Source organism: Camelus ferus, chromosome 2 (assembly GCF_009834535.1).
Source record: "Camelus ferus isolate YT-003-E chromosome 2, BCGSAC_Cfer_1.0, whole genome shotgun sequence".
Lineage (NCBI taxonomy): Eukaryota > Metazoa > Chordata > Mammalia > Artiodactyla > Camelidae > Camelus > Camelus ferus.
The window spans coordinates 29,347,226-29,367,606 of record NC_045697.1 but is presented as its reverse complement, the minus strand read 5'-3'; the positions used below and the strand labels follow the sequence as shown (position 1 = coordinate 29,367,606).

The following is a 20,381-nucleotide window of genomic DNA, read 5'->3' as shown; positions in this document are numbered from 1 at the left end:
ATAGTAGCTAAATATCAAGCAATATACCAAAGTGCCAATACATTTATTAATTTAAACTGCAGTTGTTTACTAATATTAAGAAACAAGAACAGCCTGATATAATATGAATTAGTGAGGATTTTAGGAGTATAGTTCATGTATAGAGTTTTACATTACAGAAAGATAACATATGCAAGTGTTTTTTAACATTCTAAATCTTACAGAACATAAACACCAAAGAAAAAAACATTTGTACATACTTTTACATCCCATTTTTGTGAAAAGGTTCTTCAGGTCAGGATCCTTAGCTTGTGATTGTACTCCACACACAAATATTTTTGAGGTATTATTATTTGTTAAGACTGACATATGGGCAACCGTGTACCACGAACCTGTATTGACCATTAAGATATCATCATCCATGTTTAATAAAGCCTTTACAGAATGGACAGCGAGACTTCGAGATTTGTCCTACAAGATAATGGTATGATTAGGATTTCAAAGGGTTTGACGAGAAGCACGTACTGACTTTTTACCTTGAGTTAAAAAAAAGTATTAGATACCTAAACCATCTGAGTTTAAAACATCTTAATATAAAGTTAACAAAGATAAATGATATAAACTGATTTAAAACAACACCCTAACTTTGTTAAGCCTAAATTATGACTATTATTATTTATCTTTTATACAGTGATAAAGCAAAAATCCCCAAAGTGTGATTAATAGATTATTGATGTCCTGCCTTAGTTCCCATTCTTAAGCCTTTGTGAAAATGCACTCAATCTGCTAATGCCATTTTTCCTTTCCCATTACATTATCATCTAAATTGCTGCTAGTTCACAGAAATGAAAAGATGGTTTATAAGCTTAATAAAAGGGGACTACACAGACATTGATCTCTGCTCAACAGGCTGTGACTACAAAATAAGGCCAAGAGACTCTGCCCAAGAATGTGGGTGCAGTGAAGGGATGAACCTTAGAAGACTAAAGTGAATCTGAGGCAAGGATTGGAATCTAAACACATAAAAACTAACTTAACCTAATTTCTATGACCTTTTATTTTTCATTCTACTGAAACCACATTCTACCTCACATTCTCTTCCTGCAATGATAGCCATTACACACATCTTACAAATCAAAGCTTTAAGACAATAGTAAAGAGATACAGGGAAAGTATTATACATCGCATTGTCAAATGTAGGATGGCACTAGCATGTTCCCCAGAAACGGAAGGAAGAAAAGGAATCATTGTACCTTCGCCTGAATTCTCCCTTGGCAAAAATATAGCCTTTCAGCTGCAGGCAATAAAAGTTCCCCCATCTATGGAGTCTAGGAAGGAGAATATGTTTTTTTACCATATGGCCACTTCACATGGGGAAAGGATGCCAAAGTATTACAGGAACACTGATTGTAGGGGCATTAATTTTTATTTCAGGTGAAAATTAGGCCTTATAAACCTCCTTGATAACTTATATAAAATATAACTCACTTGTTAAGTTTTATTTTTAAGTGGAGGAATTCTTTGGGTAAGTAAGATTACTGAGAATCACAATGAAAGAAAATGTTAGTTTACCTGAAATATAAGTTTATAATCTTTGAAAAGATCTGTATTTAGAAGATCACTTTTAAGATGAGATGGAAAAATTAATACATCATAGCAATGTTGATCCACAGCAAAGACTTTGTCATCAATATGCAATATAGATTCGACTTTATTATAGCCTTTTTTCTTCAAACTATGATAAACTTCTTCAGGGCTGTAAATATACAACATTAGGTTGTAATTACAAATATAATACATTAAAATGTATTTAACATTAACATCTTCTCCCTACAATAAATTAAAATATCACTGTATATATTGCATCTAATGGAACTTATAATTTTAGTCAAAAGTAAGTTAAAAAATAGAGACAAAAAATATATTTATGTAATTAATCTGGTAATCTGGTGATAAGATCCTGAACTAAACTATGATTCTCCAATCACTCCCCCACCCATTAAAAAGGTAATATTTCTTATCACATTATTTTGAAAGACAAGTGACTTAAAATATAAATAAAGAATCTGATTAAAACTCTTACCTGATTTTACAAGTATTTATCCAAGCATAAAGCGGCAAAGTAGAGGCCCTTAGTTCCTGGTTCCTAATGGTTTCTGGAAGAATGTGGTAAATTGAAAGGGCATCATGTTTGATCCGACATCTTGCCAATGCCGCAGCCAATTTTGTCTTAAAACTAGAGAGAGAAAAGCCATTCTTGGTGACTACTGCATTGAAGAAAAGACTATCAATTTTCCACTAGAAACATTAACAAATTAGATTTAGAATTTTAACAAATACTTTTATAATTCTATTTCAAAATTTTCAAGTCTAAAATAAAAATTTGCCATATTTAAAAATAGAAATCCAATAATCCTGCTTCTTTTTTCCAGTTTTTGCTACCACTGTATAGTTGTATTATCTCCTCAGATATTTATAGCAATTGCTGGTTGAGAAAAAATTTTATGCAGTGAAAGAGGTGTAGGATTTCGAGTCAGACAAATTTTGAGTGAAATTCAGGCTCTGTCACTTACTAGCTGTGTGACCTCAGGTATGGTACTGAATCTCTCATCAGCCTCAGTTTTCTCATTTGTAAAGTGTGATCGACGTACCTTGCTATTAATGTGGTGATTACCACGTGTGTAAAATACTTAGCACAGTGCCTGGCACATGGCAGGCACTCAATATAGGCCAGTTATTATTATCAGAGGTGGCAACAGTACAGTCTAGATAAGATTAAGGAACTTATAAGAATCTGTATCAAGTCCTTCCCAGTTCTGATTATTCCATGTCTCAAAGTCCCAAATAACAGAAAAGAAAAACAAGAACTGGATAGCATAATACGAAGACTCAATGATTTTTTTTTAATCTCATAACCTAAATTTTTAATAAATAAGAATACAGAACTTAGTCTTGATCCATATTCACAGCATTTTCACAATAGGAATTTAATTGAATAATAAACCTCAAGGATAACCTTGAATGAGAAATGACGAAAAGATGCCACAAAAAAAGTCAAGTACCTCGAGAGTGGTGTGTGTGGCTGCAGAAAGCTTAATAAAATAGACAGAGATAGGGATGGGGATGGGGGAAAGGTGAGGGAGAGGGAGGATGAGAACACAGGGGCACCTGGGAAAGATAGGGAAGAGTCACCAAACACTAAGCCTTCTAGGGCTATAATAGAATTAGATTTGTGTAGTGCTATGTCCTAATGTCACAGAGCTACATTAAAAACAATTATATATCAGTCAGATCATTTGCAAATATTTTCTCCCATCCAGTGGACTGTCTTTTAGTTTTATTAATGGTTTCCTTTGCTGTGCAAAAGCTTTTTAAGTTTAATTAGGTCCCATTTATTTTTGCTTTTGTTTCCTTTGCTTTAGGAGACATATCCAAAAAAATATTGCTACAATTTATGTCAGAGTGTTCTGCCTATGTTTTCTTCTAGGAGTTTTATGGTTTCCAGTCTTACATTTAGGTCTTTAATCCATTTTGAGTTTATTTTTGTATATGATGTTACAGAATGTTCTAATTTCATTCTTTTACACGCAGCTGTCCAGTTTTCCCAGAACCACTTATTGAAGAGACTGTCTTTTCTCCATGTATATTCTTGCCTCCTTTGTCAGGGGTTAATATCCAAAATATATAAACAGCTCATACAACTCAACATCAAAAACACAAACAACTTGATTAAAAAATGGGCAGAGGAATTGAATAGACATTTCTCCAAAGAGGACAAACAGATGGTCATCAGGTACATGAAAAGATGCTCAACATCGCTAATCATCAGGGAAACACAAATCAAAACCACAATGAGATATTACCTCACATCTGTCAAATGGCTATCATCAAAAAGAATACAAATAATAAATGTTGGCAAGGATATGGAGGAAAGGGAGCCCCCTACACTGTTGGTGAGAATGTAAATTGGTGCAGCCCCTGTGGAAAATAGTATGGAGATTCCTCAAAAAACTAAAAATGGAACCACGATGTGATCCAGGGATTACACTCCTGGGTAACATTAAAAACAAAAACAAAAAAACACTCATTCAAAAAGATACATGCACCTCAATGTTCACAGTAGCATTACTTATAACTGCCAAGATATGGAAGCAACCTAAGTGTCTATCAACAGATGAACGGATAAAGTTGTGGTATATATATATGTATGCTATACACACACACACACACACACAATGGAATACTACTCAGCCATAGAAAAGAATTAATATCTTGCAATTGCAACAACATGGATGGACCTGGAGGGTATTATGCTAAGTGAGATAAGTCAGACAGAAAGGCAAATACTGTATGATATCACTTATATGTGGAATCTAAAAACTACAACGTGGCGGGGATACAGCTCAAGTGGTAGAGGGCATGCTTAGCATGCATGAGGTCCTGGGTTAAACCTTCAATACCTCCATTAAAAATAATAATAATAAATAAATAGACCTTATTACCTACTTCCCCCAAAAAACTTAAAAAAAATACAACAAATGAATGAATATAATAAAAAAAATAGGAACAGACTCACAGATTTAAAGAACAAACTAGTGGTTACCGGGGGTAGAGGGAATGGGGAGGAGCAATACAAGGGTAGGGGATTAAGAAGTGCAGACTATTATAACAGCATAAAATAAGCTACAAGGATGTATTGTACAATGCAAGAAATACAGCCAATATTTTATAATAACTATAAATGGAGTAAAACCTTTAAAAATTGTGAATCACTACATTGTACATCTGTAACTTATGTAATACTGTATTGTACATCAACTTCAACTTAAAAATAGCAAATGAAAAATAAATTTTTAAAAATTAATTATATAATACATTAATGCACATCAAAGAATAACTAATAGAAAGTGGGTGAGTTACTTTTCTATATTACGCACTGAGATGTTTCTGAGAACAGACTATTTTTGATTAATCAGTCCTTTCAAGTACCTACATAGTTTGAATTTACCATAACAAATGCTATTGATTGAATTATTGAATCATTAAATGAGTTATAAAGCCAGAAAATATTTATGTTGTGTATAGGCAAGGAGTACAGGGAGAAATAATTTTCTAAATCCCAGATTACAAACATTTTGGACTATAGATTTTAATATAATTTAATCATACAAAAAGTAATGTAAAGTATATAGAGAGTTATAAAGATTTTTATGTAAACATACAATATCAGATTGAGGACAAAGACCAAATCCAAATGCAATTAGGATAACAAGACACTTTACTTCTGTAAATTAAATACCCTATGATTACTAAAAGAACTTCTTCCATAGCTGTAAGACAGACTGCAATGATGAAAATGAAGCAAAAATAGCCTTTCCCAACATCCTTGATCAAGAAGTCCATCTCCTGCTACCATGTGAATGTTATGACACAGAGTTGCTTAATTATCTCTTTCAACCATACAGCCAGAGCTTTCTTTCTATATGTTCAATTGTAGTTATATGACTCCTAAGCTTAAATCTTAAATGAACCCATTAGCTACAGGCCAGAATCTAAATTCTTTATCATGATACACAAGGATATTGATAATTTAACCTGAACCAACTCTCCCTTCCTCAGTTCCCCCATCACTCTCACCCATAAATCTATCTCTAATCACACACTGAGCTATTTGCCACTCCTGCTAACATGCCACATCCACTCTCCTCTCTCTGTACTTTGGTTTTCCTCTGTCTCTCCAGCCAGTATGGTTTGAATTCTGCAATCAGATTACCTGGGTTCAAATTCTGATTCCACTAATTAGTAGCTATGTAATTTTACATAAGTTATTTAGTTCCTCTAAGCTGTAGGAACCAGGAATTAGTACCTAATTTACAGAAAGACTGTGAAGATATTTTTGAAAATGTATTCAAAGTTAAGCTATACAAGAAATGGTAATAATTAATATGCTTATTCTTTTCCTACTAACCAAGTACTGTGATAAGACCTGGGCTATAAAGATTAAAAGATGGCTTCTTCCCTTAAGTAATTTATAATTTGGTCATAAAACAGACATATAAACAAACAATTATAGCTCAACATGATGAATGTTATAAGATACATAAAGAAGAGAGTAAATGTATTGGAAGAAGAAGATTCAACCCAAAGAAACTTCTGAGAGAAGGAGAAATATGAACTATTAAAAGAGGAACGAGAATTTTCTAGACCACAAGAGGAGAGAAGACAGACAGAGGACAGAGCACTATAAATGGAGATGTTAAACAGCAAAGCATATTTACAGAGCACAGGGTGGTAAGAAGTCCAGGGCTCAAATCACAAAATATCTCTATTTATATATCATTTATATATCATGCATAGGAAGTGAGATTTTTTTTTCTGCAGGAAATGGAAGACCTTTCAAGGATAGAGAAATATTAATTAATATATGAACAAATATTTGCATTCTTCCAATATTCCAGGCACTGTTTTAGGTTCCAGAAACAAAGAGGTTAGCAAGTTAGATGCTGTTCTGGACATCAAAAAGTATAAAGTCTGGTAGGAGGAGACAAACCAATTATTTTAAAATGTCCTAAGTACTAATGACAAGGGAAGGTAAAATGCTATGTTGGCACAAGGGAGGGGCACTGCTATGGGAGTTAAGGTAAGTTTCCCAGGAGTTACATTTAAGCCAAGCCATAAAGGTAGAAACGGGAGTTAGCCAGGAGTAAGGGAAAGATGTAAGAAGAGCTGTCCAGCGTTCCAAGTAGAAGGAGAATCATATATGAAAGTATCTGCCAATTCTGAAATATGTGCCTGAGAAGCTGAGAAGTATGCAGAGCTCACAACAATTTATGAGACAAGGGGAACAAAAAGGGAAATCTGGGGCATGCCAAATTTATGGCAGGGGGGCTCCGATAAAGTTCCCAGGCTTTGGACTAGGTAACCAAAAGACAACCCCAGTAAAGTAGAAAGCAAACTGGTCTTTGTGAGGACTGAAGCCCAGCTTCCAATCATCAATCCCTGATTAGACCAGGTCACCCGGGCTTGTTAGTGCCGCAGGTGCAGCTCCTGCCTGCCAGTAGTAATGTATATGCTGTTTCTAAAGGAAGATAACATCCTGCAAATGTCCCAAGAAACTTTATATCTATAAATAATGGCAAAAAAAAACCACATTATTCTCAATGTTTCCAGTTATAGTAGAAACCTACTGGTTTATATTCTAAGCATCATTTCCTTTCTGGGAATAGACTCCCCCTCTTCTGAAAAATGTTCCTTTTCCTCCCTCTGTTTATCTAACTTCCTTGGGAAGTGTCCCTAACTTTAATTATGGGGAATGAGAGATTTGGGAAAGACAAGAAAAAGGATATATCCAAGCAAATAGGATTTATCCCCAAAATCCATGGTTGGTTTAACATTCATAAGTCATTCAATGTAAATTACCTTACCACATTATTAGAATAAAGAAGAAAAAAATTATCATTTCAGAGGATTATTCCAAAACTCTGATCTCTGTTTTCTTAACTTAGCAAGACTACAATTTTCCTCTTCCTGCAATGCAGTTGGAAATTATCTCTAGGTGTAAAGCAGAACTATTCCAGGGCTCACCTCATTTGTTTTCATTCTCTCAAGGATCAAGTTTCAGTGCTGCTTCTTGCCTAATGTCCAAAATTTTTGCCTAATATATTTCGTCCAGTTTTCTGATTGTTTACAGAAAGAAGGTAAGTCTGATCCAAGATACTCTCTCATGACCATATAACTACATTTTAAAAATATCACTCTATCTGCCATGTGGAACAGATGTGGGAAAGTAAGAGTTATAGGCAGGGAAATCAATGAGGAAGCTATAGCAGTGGTCCAAGTGACAGATTACAGTGGCTTGGATTTGCACAGTAGTAGTGAGAATGGAAACAAGTAGACACATTCAGCATGTTTTCCAATTGGAGTTACAGGACTTGATGTATTAGGTACGGTATGGGGACCAGGGAGGCTAGGAAAGAAGAATCAAAAATGAAACCTAGGTAGCTGGTGGTGCCTTAATTATAATGTGGAAGACTTTAGGGTGAATAGTTTTGGATGGTTTGGGAGGATGGACTACCAAGTTTTTCCTCTCTTGCTTCCTCTCTAGTCTTTCACTGCCCATTCGCTATTTTGCCTTACCAAAGCCCAACAAACTATTTGGCAGAATCAGATTCTTGGGCTAGTGTGAGGCATGGGGAGTGAGAAAGGAAGAGCTATGGAGTCCTTTTATTTAACCTAGTCATAAAGTATTGAGTTCTTAAAAACCTTGCATATGTCAGAATGATAGTAAGTGTCATCTTGGGTTACATCGTTGAAGTCATGAACAAATGGAGAAGAAGATACCAGCTGGTGTATAGAGTGAGAAAACACAAGGAACTCTGGTAGAGACAAAAACAACAAAGATCAAATACAATTTTCATTAGGAGAAAATCATTCTCACTCAATTTCTTGCTAAATAATTACTTTTTCTATTACCTCTTAAAATTAGTCTTTATCCCCTTTATCCCCTCAGAGAAACATAATAAAGTATACTTCAAGCTTACAATGACTCTACTTCCCTGGAGACAACAGTGCCCAGTCCCAAGCCCCAGAACATCTACAGAGGTTGGCTTCCGACATTCTGAGTTCAGAATTCCACTCTATTGGCTACAGGAGATTGGCCCAAGAGAATGTACCTGATCCATATGGAGTCAATCAAATTCCCAGGGGGTTAGAACTGCGGTACAGAGATAACAAAATAAGTTAGTCTAAGTGATGGAACTAACATACAATTTTAACAAGTAAGCTCAGGAAATGGGGTACAACAGTAGGGCTTTCTCCATGCAGACTAGAAAAGCAGAGAAGGCAGATCTGCAGAGAAAAAGAGAATGAAGCAGATACTAAGAAAGAAGCAGAATGAAAAAGATAAACAAAGAAGCAGAGATAGTCCTGACATCTTTCCATTTCCTGATTTCATCCTCTTCTGGAGTCTTTATGTTGCATGAGACATCCCAGTATCTTTACAGGGACATTTTCCATTTTCGCTCAGGCTAACTGAAGATAGCTTCTGCTATTTGAAAGCTAAGACTCTTGATTAAAACCCTCTGGTGTTATCTTTAAACATGTATTTTCTCAGCATTATTTCTTAAACATGGATTTTCTCAGTGTCATCTTTATTTAAGTATACTGTGCTACTATTCTCTGCAATTCAATCACTAAACACACACATTTTTCATATAGCATATTATAAATTGAGTATAGTATGAATTGGATATAACACAACTCATTAATATGGGAATAAGATCTACATTATATGAACCTCTATTGGTTTGGGTAGAGGAAAAACTATTGCATTGACAAAAATGTAACCAGCTATGTGTAGGCGGTGACATGGTGTCTATCATGGGGAAAGGGAAAAATCTGGGGAATCAGGAACCTTAGGGCAGTAACATCTTCTGGTTCCTCTGGCCTCCTGAGCCATGGCCTTTCCTTGCCATATTTCCTACCCACCTTGCTAGCATTCTCAGCTAAAAATCTGCTGTTGATGAAACCACAGACTGGTCTTTTTTACTTGGTTAAAGCCCTGTGGCTTTCCTGGCTGTTTCAAGTAAAGTGTAATTTATATATGTAATAAATATTATTGGGAATTTTTCAAGATTTTCCAAATACTTACAAGTTGGATCTTGCAATTCAAGCTTTCAAAAACAACTTGATTTTAAGCAGAATATTTAGCCTGTTCAAGACTATTTGTGAAGGCACTCAAGAAACTTACAAGCTTTTATATCTTTACTCTATAAAATTTTAACACTTATCTACACATTATATTGCATACAAATTCATCAATAAAAATACCAATAACAATTGCACAGAAAACATCCTTTTCACCTTTACCATTACCTGTTAAGAAGGTTCTCTACTTCTAGAACTTCCGCTATGGACTCTTCATTATCAGAAAGGAGACGACCTTGAAATTTTCTATCTTGGAAATCATACAGCATCACAATGATAAGACCGTTCAAATGATCTGGCTACCAAAGGGAAACACAAATAAAGAAAGGTATACAAACAATATCTAATAGCAATATTTTCCATTCCATTATTTTTCATAAGAGAGCAGGAATATGACTATTTTTAATGCCTATTTGAAATGGGAGACAGAAAAGGACTTCAAAATAGAAAAAAATTTAGTGAAAAAAAATAAACGTTTCAAAAAAAATAATTGGGGGGATGTTTTTCAAAATGAAAGGAGTAGGTTCTATGTTAGAAACCTCAGAGTAGGAAAAAGTTAAGGATTTATTTTGAAGAGGACTCAGCATTAAGCAAACTAGTTATTTAAATCTGAAGGCTTTTTAATACTTTCTAAATAACAACCATGAGACAGCTAATTATATGAAAGTTGTTTACTTACTATTGTGGTACTTGGGAAGATATAGCTGTCTATTAATATACTTTCTAAAATATCTTGATCTGTAAGACAAGGAAAATGTCTGTTATTGAAAATATCAAAGCTGAAATGGAATCAAAATACACTTCAGACAATAGCATAAAATACTTAAACCACCAAACATACAGAGAAAAAGTTATACCTATCCTTCTCAAACTATTCCAAAAAACTGAAGAGGAGAAAACACTCCCAAATTCATTCTCTGAAGCCACCCTCACCCTGATACCAAAAACAAAGACACTACCATGAAGGAAAATTACAGGCCAATACCTTTGATAAATACAGATGCAAAAATCCTTAACAAAATACCAGCAGAACAAATCCAACAATACATAAAAAGATCATACAGAATGATCATGTTGAATTCATTTCCAGGGTTGCAAGGATGGTTCAACATATACAAATCAGTGTGATACACCGCATCAACAAAAGGCCAAAAAACACATGATCATCTCAATAGATGCAGAAAAAGCATTTGACAAAATTCAACATTTACGAAAAAACTCTCACCAAAGTAGGTATAGAGAGAACACATACCAACATAATAAAAGCTATTTATGACAAACCCACAGCCAACATAATATTCAATGGTGAAAGGCAGAAAGCCCTCTCACTTAAATTCAGGAACATGACAAGGATACTCACTCTCACCACTTCTATTCAACAGAATATTGGAAGTCCTAGTCACAACAATCAGATGAGAAAAAGAAATAAAAGGTATCCAAACTGGAGGAAAAGAGGTAAAATTGTCATATTTGCAGATGACATGATATGCTATATAGAGAGCCCTAAAGTCTTCACACAAGAACTATTAGAATTAACAAATGAATTCAGCAAGGTAGTAAGATACAAGATTAATAAACACAAATCTGTTGCATTACTTTATACTAGCAATGAAATATCAGAAAGGGAAAAATAAAAAAGCAATCCTGTTTAAAATTTCATCAAAAAATAAAATACCTAGGAATACATTTAACCAAGGAGGTGAAAAATCTATATAATGAAAACTATAAAACATTGATAAAGGAAACTGAAGATGATTCAAAAAAATGGAATCCTGGATTAGAAGAATTAATACTATAAAAACGGCCATACTACACAAAGCAATCTATGGATTTAAAGCAATCCCTACCAAAATATCCATGATATTTTTCCCAAAACTAGAACAAATAATCCTGAAGTTTTCATGGAACCACAAAGGAGCCAAAATTGCCAAAGCAATCCTAAGGAAAAAGAACAAAGCTGAAAGCATAACCCTTCTAGACTTTAGACTATACTGTAAAATTACAGTAATCAAAAGTGTGGTATTGGCACAAAAACAGATATATAAATCAACAGAACAGAATAGAAAGCCTATTAATAAACCCAAGCAAATATGGTCAATTAATCTATGACAAAGGAAGCAAGACTATACAATGGAGAAAGGACAGTCTCTTCAATAACTGGGAAAACTGGACAGCTACATGTAAAAGAATGAAATTAGAATATTCCCTAGCACTGTTTACAAAAACAAACTCAAAATGGATTAAAAACCTAACTATAAGACATGACACCATAAAACTCCTAGAAGAGAACACAGGCAAAATATTCTTAGACATAAATCGTAGTGTTATTTTCTTAGATCAGTCTCCCAAGGCAAAAGAAATAAAAGCAAAAATAAAGAAATGAGACCTAACCAAACTTATTAAAAGGTTTTGCACAGCATAGGAAACCATCAGCAAAACAAAAAGACGATCTATGGAATGGGAGAAAACATTTGCAAATGATGCAACAGACAAGGGATTAATATCTAAATTATACAAACAGTTTATACAACTCAATATCAAAAAAAAAAAAAACCTAACCAAAAAAAGGGCATAAGATCTAAATATACATTTCTCCAAAGAAGACATATAAAATAGCCAACAGGTACACAAAAAGATGCTCAACATTGCTAATTATTAGACAAACGCAAATTGAAACCACAATGAGGTATCACCTCACACCAGTCAGAATGGCTGTCCTCAAAAAGTCCACAAATGATAAGGGCTGGAGAGGGTGTGGAGAAAAGGGAATCCTCCTACACTGTTGGTGGGAATGTAAATTGGTATAGCCACTATGGAAAATAGTTGGAAATTCCTTAAAAAACCAAAAACAGACTTACCATATGATCCAGCAATCCTACTCCTGGGTGTATATCCGGAAAAGACAGAAACTCTCATTTGAAAGATACATGCACTCCAGTGTCACAGAAGCACTATTTATAGCCAAGACATGGAAACAACCCAAGTGCCCATCAACAGACAACTGACTTAAGAAGATATTTTAAATATATATATACACACATATACACACAATGAAATATTACTCAGCCATAAAAAAGAATGAAATACTGCCATTTGCAGCAACATGGATGGACACAGAGAATATTATATTTAGTGAAACTACACAAAGACAGACAAATACTATATGATATCACTTACATATGGACTCTAAAAAAATAATACAAATGAATCTATATACAAAACAGAAACAGACTCACAGACAGAAAACAAACTTATGGTTATCAAAGGGAAGAAGAGAGAGGCAAATCAGGAATATGGGATTAACAGATACAAACTTCCACATATGAAACAGATAAGCAACAAGGATTTACTGTATAGCACAGGAATTATATTCAATATCTTGTCATAACCTATTATGGAATGTAATCCAAAAAAAATAACTGAATCACTTTGCTGAACACTTGAAACTAATACAATATTGTAAATCAACTATACTTCAATTAAAAAAAAATGCCAAGGCCCTCTTATAAATATAGGTACATGGTGTTTTTTTTAATCTGTGGCAAGAGGGAAACTTGACAACATTATTTTAAGTCTTTCCAGGAAAACTAGTAAGAATGGCACCAACATTTTTGAAAGAATATTTGTGAGAAGTAGGTAACAGGGCAGAGAACCAGGCATTACCAAAACAATGTGAAGAAAAAAAAAAAAAAAAAACAATGTGGAACCACAAAAAAACTAGAATTAGGGTTGCTATTCTACCACACTTTCAACTAGATGAAATACTTTTTATCCTTCTTCCTGCTTGGTTCCACAGGTACTTCATATAATCTCTTCTTGAGCTTCTCTCAACTTTTCCTTCTGCAAAATGAGGATCTTCCATCTAAAGGACTTGTGTATCAAATGACATAAATAGTTTTGTGAATTACAAAGAGCTGTGCAAATATAAGCTATTACTCTCATTCAAGAGAATTGCTTTAACCACCTAGGTGATAGCTAGAGCTTAAGAGGTTATTGATTTGGATCATTTTCCTGATGAATCACTGTGGAATCAAGGATTAACTAAGCAGGCCTGGTAGCCAAACCCTGCCCATTGCAAAGAAATGTTTGGCCCTTGACAGGCTGCTGGGAGAGAACTTCTAAGCCCTTGGAATACCTTGCTAATCAAACTACCTTTGTTTACCTGGGGCCTTGGGCCACACAATATAAGCTTGACTTCTAGATTGAGTAAGGTCATCCATGAGGGTGCTCCTTGCCTATATGACTAACACCCCCAATAAAAATCCTGGACAAGGCCTGGGTAAGCTTTTCAAGTTGGCAGTATTTCATTCATGTCACACATTGTCGCTGGGAAAATTAAGCACTGTTCATAAGCCTCCATTGGGAAAGAGCAACAGGAAGCTTGTACTTGTTCTCTCCTGGACCTATGCACCTTTTTGTGGGTGCTGATCTTAATCTTTATCCATTCATTGCAATAAACTGTAACCATGAGTATAACAGCTTTGCTGAGTTCTACGAATTCTCCTAGTGAATCACTGAACCTAAGGGTGGTCTTGGGGACCCCTGACTACAATGACTAATTCCCAAAGCCATAACCAGACCATAATTAAGCATTTTCTAGGTTTTTCACTGACAGGTTACACAATTATGAAATGACCAGGAGATTTCATCAATTACTGTTAACATCTAGTGGTTGGAGAAAGAATTAAGCCAGAAATAAGATCAACAATTTCAGGAACATAAATTTCCTCAATTTTTTTCTTAATGTGTTGTTCAGTTTATTTTTTAAGAAAACATTTCACCAGTTTTTTCTGTTTTAGCTATCCAGAGATTCTTTGAAAATATAAATCAGTTGCTAGTACTCTACTTCTCTGACAGAAGTCAAACTAATAGAAATAGGTTGCTCTTCATTACCTTCCTTAACAGAAAATTGACCTTTCGGTTATTTAGTAAAGTGGGACTAGTGGTTGCCATTTCAAAAAAAACATTACACTGAGCCCTTTAAACCTTTAAAAGGTTAATCAAATAAACATACTCTCTGCTTCGAAAGACCTCATACACAAAGTACATCAACAAAGGAGCAAATAATAAAACTGCAAAACATAAAACACAACCAAATACACTTAACATTTGTAAAATTAAGAGATTTTCTCTTTTTTTTCCTTCTCTTTGTACTTCCTCAAAAAGATATAGTAATACGATCTAATTATTTGTTCATATATTCACCAATAAAAGAGACCATTACCCAAGCTCTTTTTAGTTTGCGCATTAACCTTTTCAGCCTTACTGCTCCTATAAAACCTTAGAGAAGAAATCCTGAGTTTTCTTTCCTGAACCATGATTCCCTGAACCTATACTATATAAGCCAGATATGAGTTTATAAAATATTACATGTGAAAGTATTGATAGAACATTGATAATACAAAAGATAAAAGTGAAATGCATAAGAGCCTCCATTAGTTTAAAGCAAAATATCAGGCTCTTAATTATCTTGGAAACCCACTACATTTAGAAATTCTGGTTTTATTACAGTTGAAAACTCAGAAATTATTCAGACGATAATTTAAAGCAAGATATTATTGTTGTTAAGAAGAAAGCAGTATGTGTACCAAGTAAACAACCAAAGCCATCTCATCTTAGAATCTGAACTTATAAAAATAAACATTTCAAGGAAAAGCAGGTTTATAAAGGCCTATGACAGTAATTTATCTAAATGGGATTTTTTGTGTCATTAAAAAGATGTCAAGACCCTTCCATAAAACAGAAAGATAGAGAGAAAAAGATAATCTTCTATACACACCACTATAGTATGACCATCTAGTTAATGTACTAATTGTCGAAAGAACAATTGCAGACTTTTATTATTGACTTCTAAAGGTAAGATTCAATATTCTATCAGGAAAAAACTGTCTATAATAGTTTTGGCATTAACATTAAATATCAAGTAATCAACACAGATGCCCAGTTGCACTTCATTGTTGCAAGGAGAAAATGTTAAAATGTTCTTTTGACTAATGATTTAAAGTTTAACGCTTTGGTTGGTCTTTAAAACTCCATTTTAAAAAGGAGGTTGAAGGAAGAGATGAAATAGAATCTAGATGATTAAACTGGAAAGGGGAAAAATGGGTCAGACAGACTTAAAAAGAAAAAAAAAATCACAAGCAGAAAACAAAGAAATGAAACCCAGAGGGAAGTTGCCTCTTAACATTGTACGACTTTTCTCTATGGTGACAAATTCCTGGCTTCAGAGTTGAGCTACGTCATCTCTGCAGACAACCAAAAACATGCATTCATATCTAAGTAATTAATGTTACATTTTAATTCAACTAAACAATTGTTAACTGCTTCTGTGCAAGAATGTACAAGGCCCAGAAAGTACTAATACTCAGGAAATACATGCAAATTGTGCTGCCCTTTCAAGGTGTCTCTTTAGGAAGCTCATCATTTCAGCCATGCTGCTAATACTTCAAACACTTCTGAAACTTCTTTTGGAACAATACTCAGTCAGTATACAAACCAATATAAACCTTATAGTTTTTATCATAATGTATAGCTAGTACAAAACCAGCAGTCTCCAGGCCCTTTAACTGCTCTCATAGGAACATTATTTGGTTCTATACTAGAGTCAACTCCATACTCAGAAGCTGATAATTGGCCATCATTGAAGAAATCTGAAACATTACACCTCAAACCCCGGAGGCAATTAGGAAGGGAACTTCTACAAAAGTTTAAAGTAATAACCTTACAAGTTTCCAAAATTAAAGCAAATGGCCATGAGTGGGATCATCTGATTCGGGGCTGATTTAATTTTGATATTCATTTTTAATATAATGCACCTTTCTTCTTTTTCCATCTCTGTTCCTCTCCCCCCACCCTCTTACTGATTTTTATATTTATATTTATAAAAGTTCATATACTAAAATACAAAAATGTTAACACAGAGAATGGAAAGAAATACCCAAGGAAAGGGAAACTGTAACTATTTGGAATGGATTCTTGTTCTTCCTGCTAATGGAGTTGTTTGCTTGTTCAATTTAATGACTGTGCATTATACCCATCTAAGGACAAGCCACGGTGCTAGGCACGGGAAATCTGCAGTGAAAAACAGTTCCGGCCTGGAAGGGCTTGTTTCGCTGGAACTCTCCTAATGCCTTAACATTTGCAACTGACCAGAGATATTCATAAGCCTAAAAACAAAGCCTGGCATGTATTGGGGGGTGGGGGCAGGATGCACTCCACAAATTCTCTCCTTATTTCCTTACTGCTGATCTTTTAAAATTGGTACTACTCACATTTCAGGGCACTGAACGCCAGCTCGTAGGACAAACGCTGAAAGGATTCATCCTCAAACTCGGTCGAGTACGGCAGGGGTTCATTCCCATACTTTATTAAGACTTTCCCTGGTGACTTTTCGACTCGAATACCCTGAAAGATGTTCGCTGCCATAACGTAAACGGAGTCCGGATAGCCAGTTTTTTCGGGTAAACCAGCTGCGTTTTTCCCGCTGGATGCTGTGCCACCTGACAGCTCCAGGGAAGAGAGCTGGGAGGGATCCTCGGTAGCTTTTTCTTCCGAAAACTCCAGTTCACTTGCGGAGTCAAGCATGTTTGCCCCTTGACTGTCGTAGGTAACTCAAGCTTAAATTACAATTCAGATGTTCCAGAAAATGGTTTTCCTTGTACCTTAAGCATCGTCTCTGTGAACAGAAAAGGTTATCTCGGTAAATCACTGTATCTGCAGGACCACACTTGGTGGCCCTCCTCGTGCCTCCTTAAAGACTAGGAGGTGGCATTTACTAGCCGATCCCGAGCATCGCACACTTCTAGCTGGACAAGCCCCAACTACACCTCCACACACTCACAAAGGGAGAGAGGTGGAGTCGGCTGGTGAATCGCCTCCGAAGCCACGAGAGACGAGGTCCGTTTAAGGGCAGGGCTCCCCAATGAGCCGCGAGGGGGGCCCCTCGGGCGCTCCTTTCGCTGCCTCCCGGGAGTCCTCCCTTACCCCAGAGGGCGGATGTTCCGCGGGGCTTTGGGGACAGAGACGCGGCAGTCGCTGAACTTCGGGCACCTGTGGCTGGTGTCTGAGACAGCGCCCTCGGGAGCCCCGGGACGGCGGGGCTGCGGTGGCGGCCCGCGCAGGCGGTTTAGTTCAAATGAGCCTCTCCCACCCGCCGGGGTCGGGGCAGGGGGGTCGCGACCCCGGCGCTCGCTTCGCTCGGGTTCCCAGAGGGAGGACTTGCCTCAGGGCTTCGCCTGGCCACCCGCGGTCGCCCTTGAAGGAAGCGGCGGCGGAGCAGGGTGGAGCGCGGGGCTGTTGGGCCCGCCGGCTCCCTCCTCAGAAAGGTAGGCCTCCCCCGCCTCTCGCAGTCCGTCAGCCAAATACCCGGGTCTCCATGGCAACCAGGAGCAGTGGAGGGGCGGGGTAGCGGGGAATGCCGCCTGAGGGCAATTCCCGCGGGATTTGGCCGAAGTGTACTTTCTGTCAGCTTTTTGTCCTTTCTTCAGTGGGACACGTGTGCCAGCCCCTCCTCGGGTCCAAGGGCCCTTGCACAGTTGGCCCCTGCCGTCCTGAGGGTTCTCGACTTCCTCAGAATCACAGGTGGCCCCACTTCCCCCAATATATCTGCTACGGCCTCCTTGAAAGCAAGAATTTTTTTATTGCCGACAACACCCAGCTTAGCGGGTTTAGCTGAGGCACAGGAAATTTAAAACAGACGAGCGTAGAGCTACTGAAGAAAAGGAAGAGTTGAACCGACTTTATTTCCACGCTTTTTAGAAAAGTGGATAACACGTTAAACAGGCTCTTCAGAGCAAGTTGTGTAAAGGTCTTGCCCAAGTTAAGACCGCTTCCCTCCTTTCCAGGAGTTGCCTGCGAAGAAAGTTGTTGCTGAAATGGGCCTACAAACGATCAAATTCACCCCACCCCCCAAGTTATGAGGTGGAACTGGGAATATGTATAAACTTCCCCAAAGGGTTTCAACATGACTGCTTTAATTTTTGAGAGCCCTGGAGTGAAGTCTGCATCCTAATGCATCAAAGAAAAATCAGCTGAGCTCATTTTTCAAGGTAGTGGAAAAATACTTTCTTAATTTCTAGAATAAAACCAAGTGACAGATTTAAATTTCCTGTTGCGTTTATGTGCATTTTAAGCACTTCATTGATAGCCTTTTAACCTGTTTTGTTATCTTTAAAGTGCGTGTTTTAAAACTAAAAAGGAAAAGATTGCCATTTTTCCTCTATGATATACCATTCGTATTTCTACTTTGAAACTTCTCCAGATTTCAATAGATCTGGTAGTCTAATGATTTTTAATGCCAGTCGGAATATCTAGAGCCTTTTTATATAGGCTGGAATTTTTCTTGCATTAAAATTCAACAAGCTAATGCAAATGTGAATACGTAAAGGTCATGAAATGAAATGTAACATGTATGTACTAAACATTTCTTGCCTGGTTCAGAAGAGTCTTTTGTAAAATAGAAATGGATTGTGGAACTTGACAAATTATGTTTCAAGTTTTAATTTTTAAAAAATCATTAAATCATTTAAAAAATCAATAAAATAGATCTAATATCCATTTAAAAGAAAAAAAAAAAACTACTAGATATTTGGTCTCCATTTTCTCCACAAGGCAAAAAAACCGAAGACTGAAAGTTGAGTGAAGTTCTTCTTTTTCGAAAAGGATCAAAGTCCCAAGAAAATCTTAGAAATGCAAGCCCCAATCTCAGCAAAAATCTTGCTAAATATACCTTAAGAGTTAAATAACCCTAGAGAACCTATTGGCTACTGGTTAGGAATCTCAGATTTTGTCCAACTACTTTGTAGAAGTGGTCCAATCTGGAAAAAAACAATTTACATATACACTAAGATCAGTTATGGACACTCAGGGATTCTGAATTGTGTTCTCCAGTCCTTCCTCAATATGTTAAACAGGAAGGGATAAACTTTGGCATTTGATAGACATATCTGTGTAACTGTAGGCAAGTCCTTAATATCCATCCCTCAGGCTCAGTTTCTGGATCTGTGAGGTGGAGTTAGTAATGCCTACGTTTGAGGTTGTTTGTGAGGCTTTAATGGGATGATGTGTGTCAAGAAGAGTGTCTGGAAAGTAGTAGCTTAATAATTGTTCATTCCTCCTTTCTACCTCCAGAAGTTTTATTTATGAAGCAGCTTCTTAAATCTTTTGATCCTACAAGGTATGAGATTACAGAGAAAGCTAATCTGCTGAACTAGCATCTGAAAGACATTTACTGGAGTCCATGTACTTGGCTTGTTTATAAATACTTAATAGATATTTTTGAGGTAGACTAGTATAGTTCTGTGGTTTTCAGCTTTCAAGCACCTGAAACCCTTGTTAAAAATGCAAATTCCTGGAGCCCATCCCTAGAGATTCTGACTTTATCTGTAGTGGAACCCAGGAGTTTGCAGTTTTAGTAGGTAACCCAGGTGATTTTGATGCAGTCAGCCAAAACACCACAGAACTGGAAGAATTCTGGTATGATTCAAAGACTACTGGTTCTAATTCCACCTCTGTCCCTGACTTAGAAAAGTCCTCTAGCCTCTCTGGATTCTGTTCCCTCTCGTACAAAGCAGGTTAATTATCCCAGCTTATTTTGCATGTGAGTTGTGAGACTCATCTTCTTTTCACTCTCCAGCATACCTACCATGCAATATCATCTTGTCTACCAGAAAAAGTCCAAACCTTTCAGCAAGGCAGGC

General features: G+C 36.3%; 1 protein-coding gene across 1 annotated transcript in view; it reads right to left on the bottom strand.

The window, feature by feature from the left end:
* NSUN7 (NOP2/Sun RNA methyltransferase family member 7) overlaps positions 1 to 18,709 on the bottom strand; it is a 36,823-nt gene extending 18,114 nt beyond the window's left edge. The window contains exons 1-7 of the mRNA XM_014562827.2: positions 17,906 to 18,709; positions 16,956 to 17,359; positions 10,364 to 10,422; positions 9,853 to 9,983; positions 2,063 to 2,215; positions 1,552 to 1,735; positions 240 to 450 (exon numbers count right to left, since the gene is read on the bottom strand). Coding sequence (XP_014418313.1) covers positions 240 to 450; positions 1,552 to 1,735; positions 2,063 to 2,215; positions 9,853 to 9,983; positions 10,364 to 10,422; positions 16,956 to 17,268 — 1,051 coding nt within the window. The 5' untranslated portion in view covers positions 17,269 to 17,359; positions 17,906 to 18,709. The remainder of the gene's footprint in view (positions 1 to 239; positions 451 to 1,551; positions 1,736 to 2,062; positions 2,216 to 9,852; positions 9,984 to 10,363; positions 10,423 to 16,955; positions 17,360 to 17,905) is intronic.
* Between the last annotated feature and the right edge of the window lie 1,672 nt (positions 18,710 to 20,381).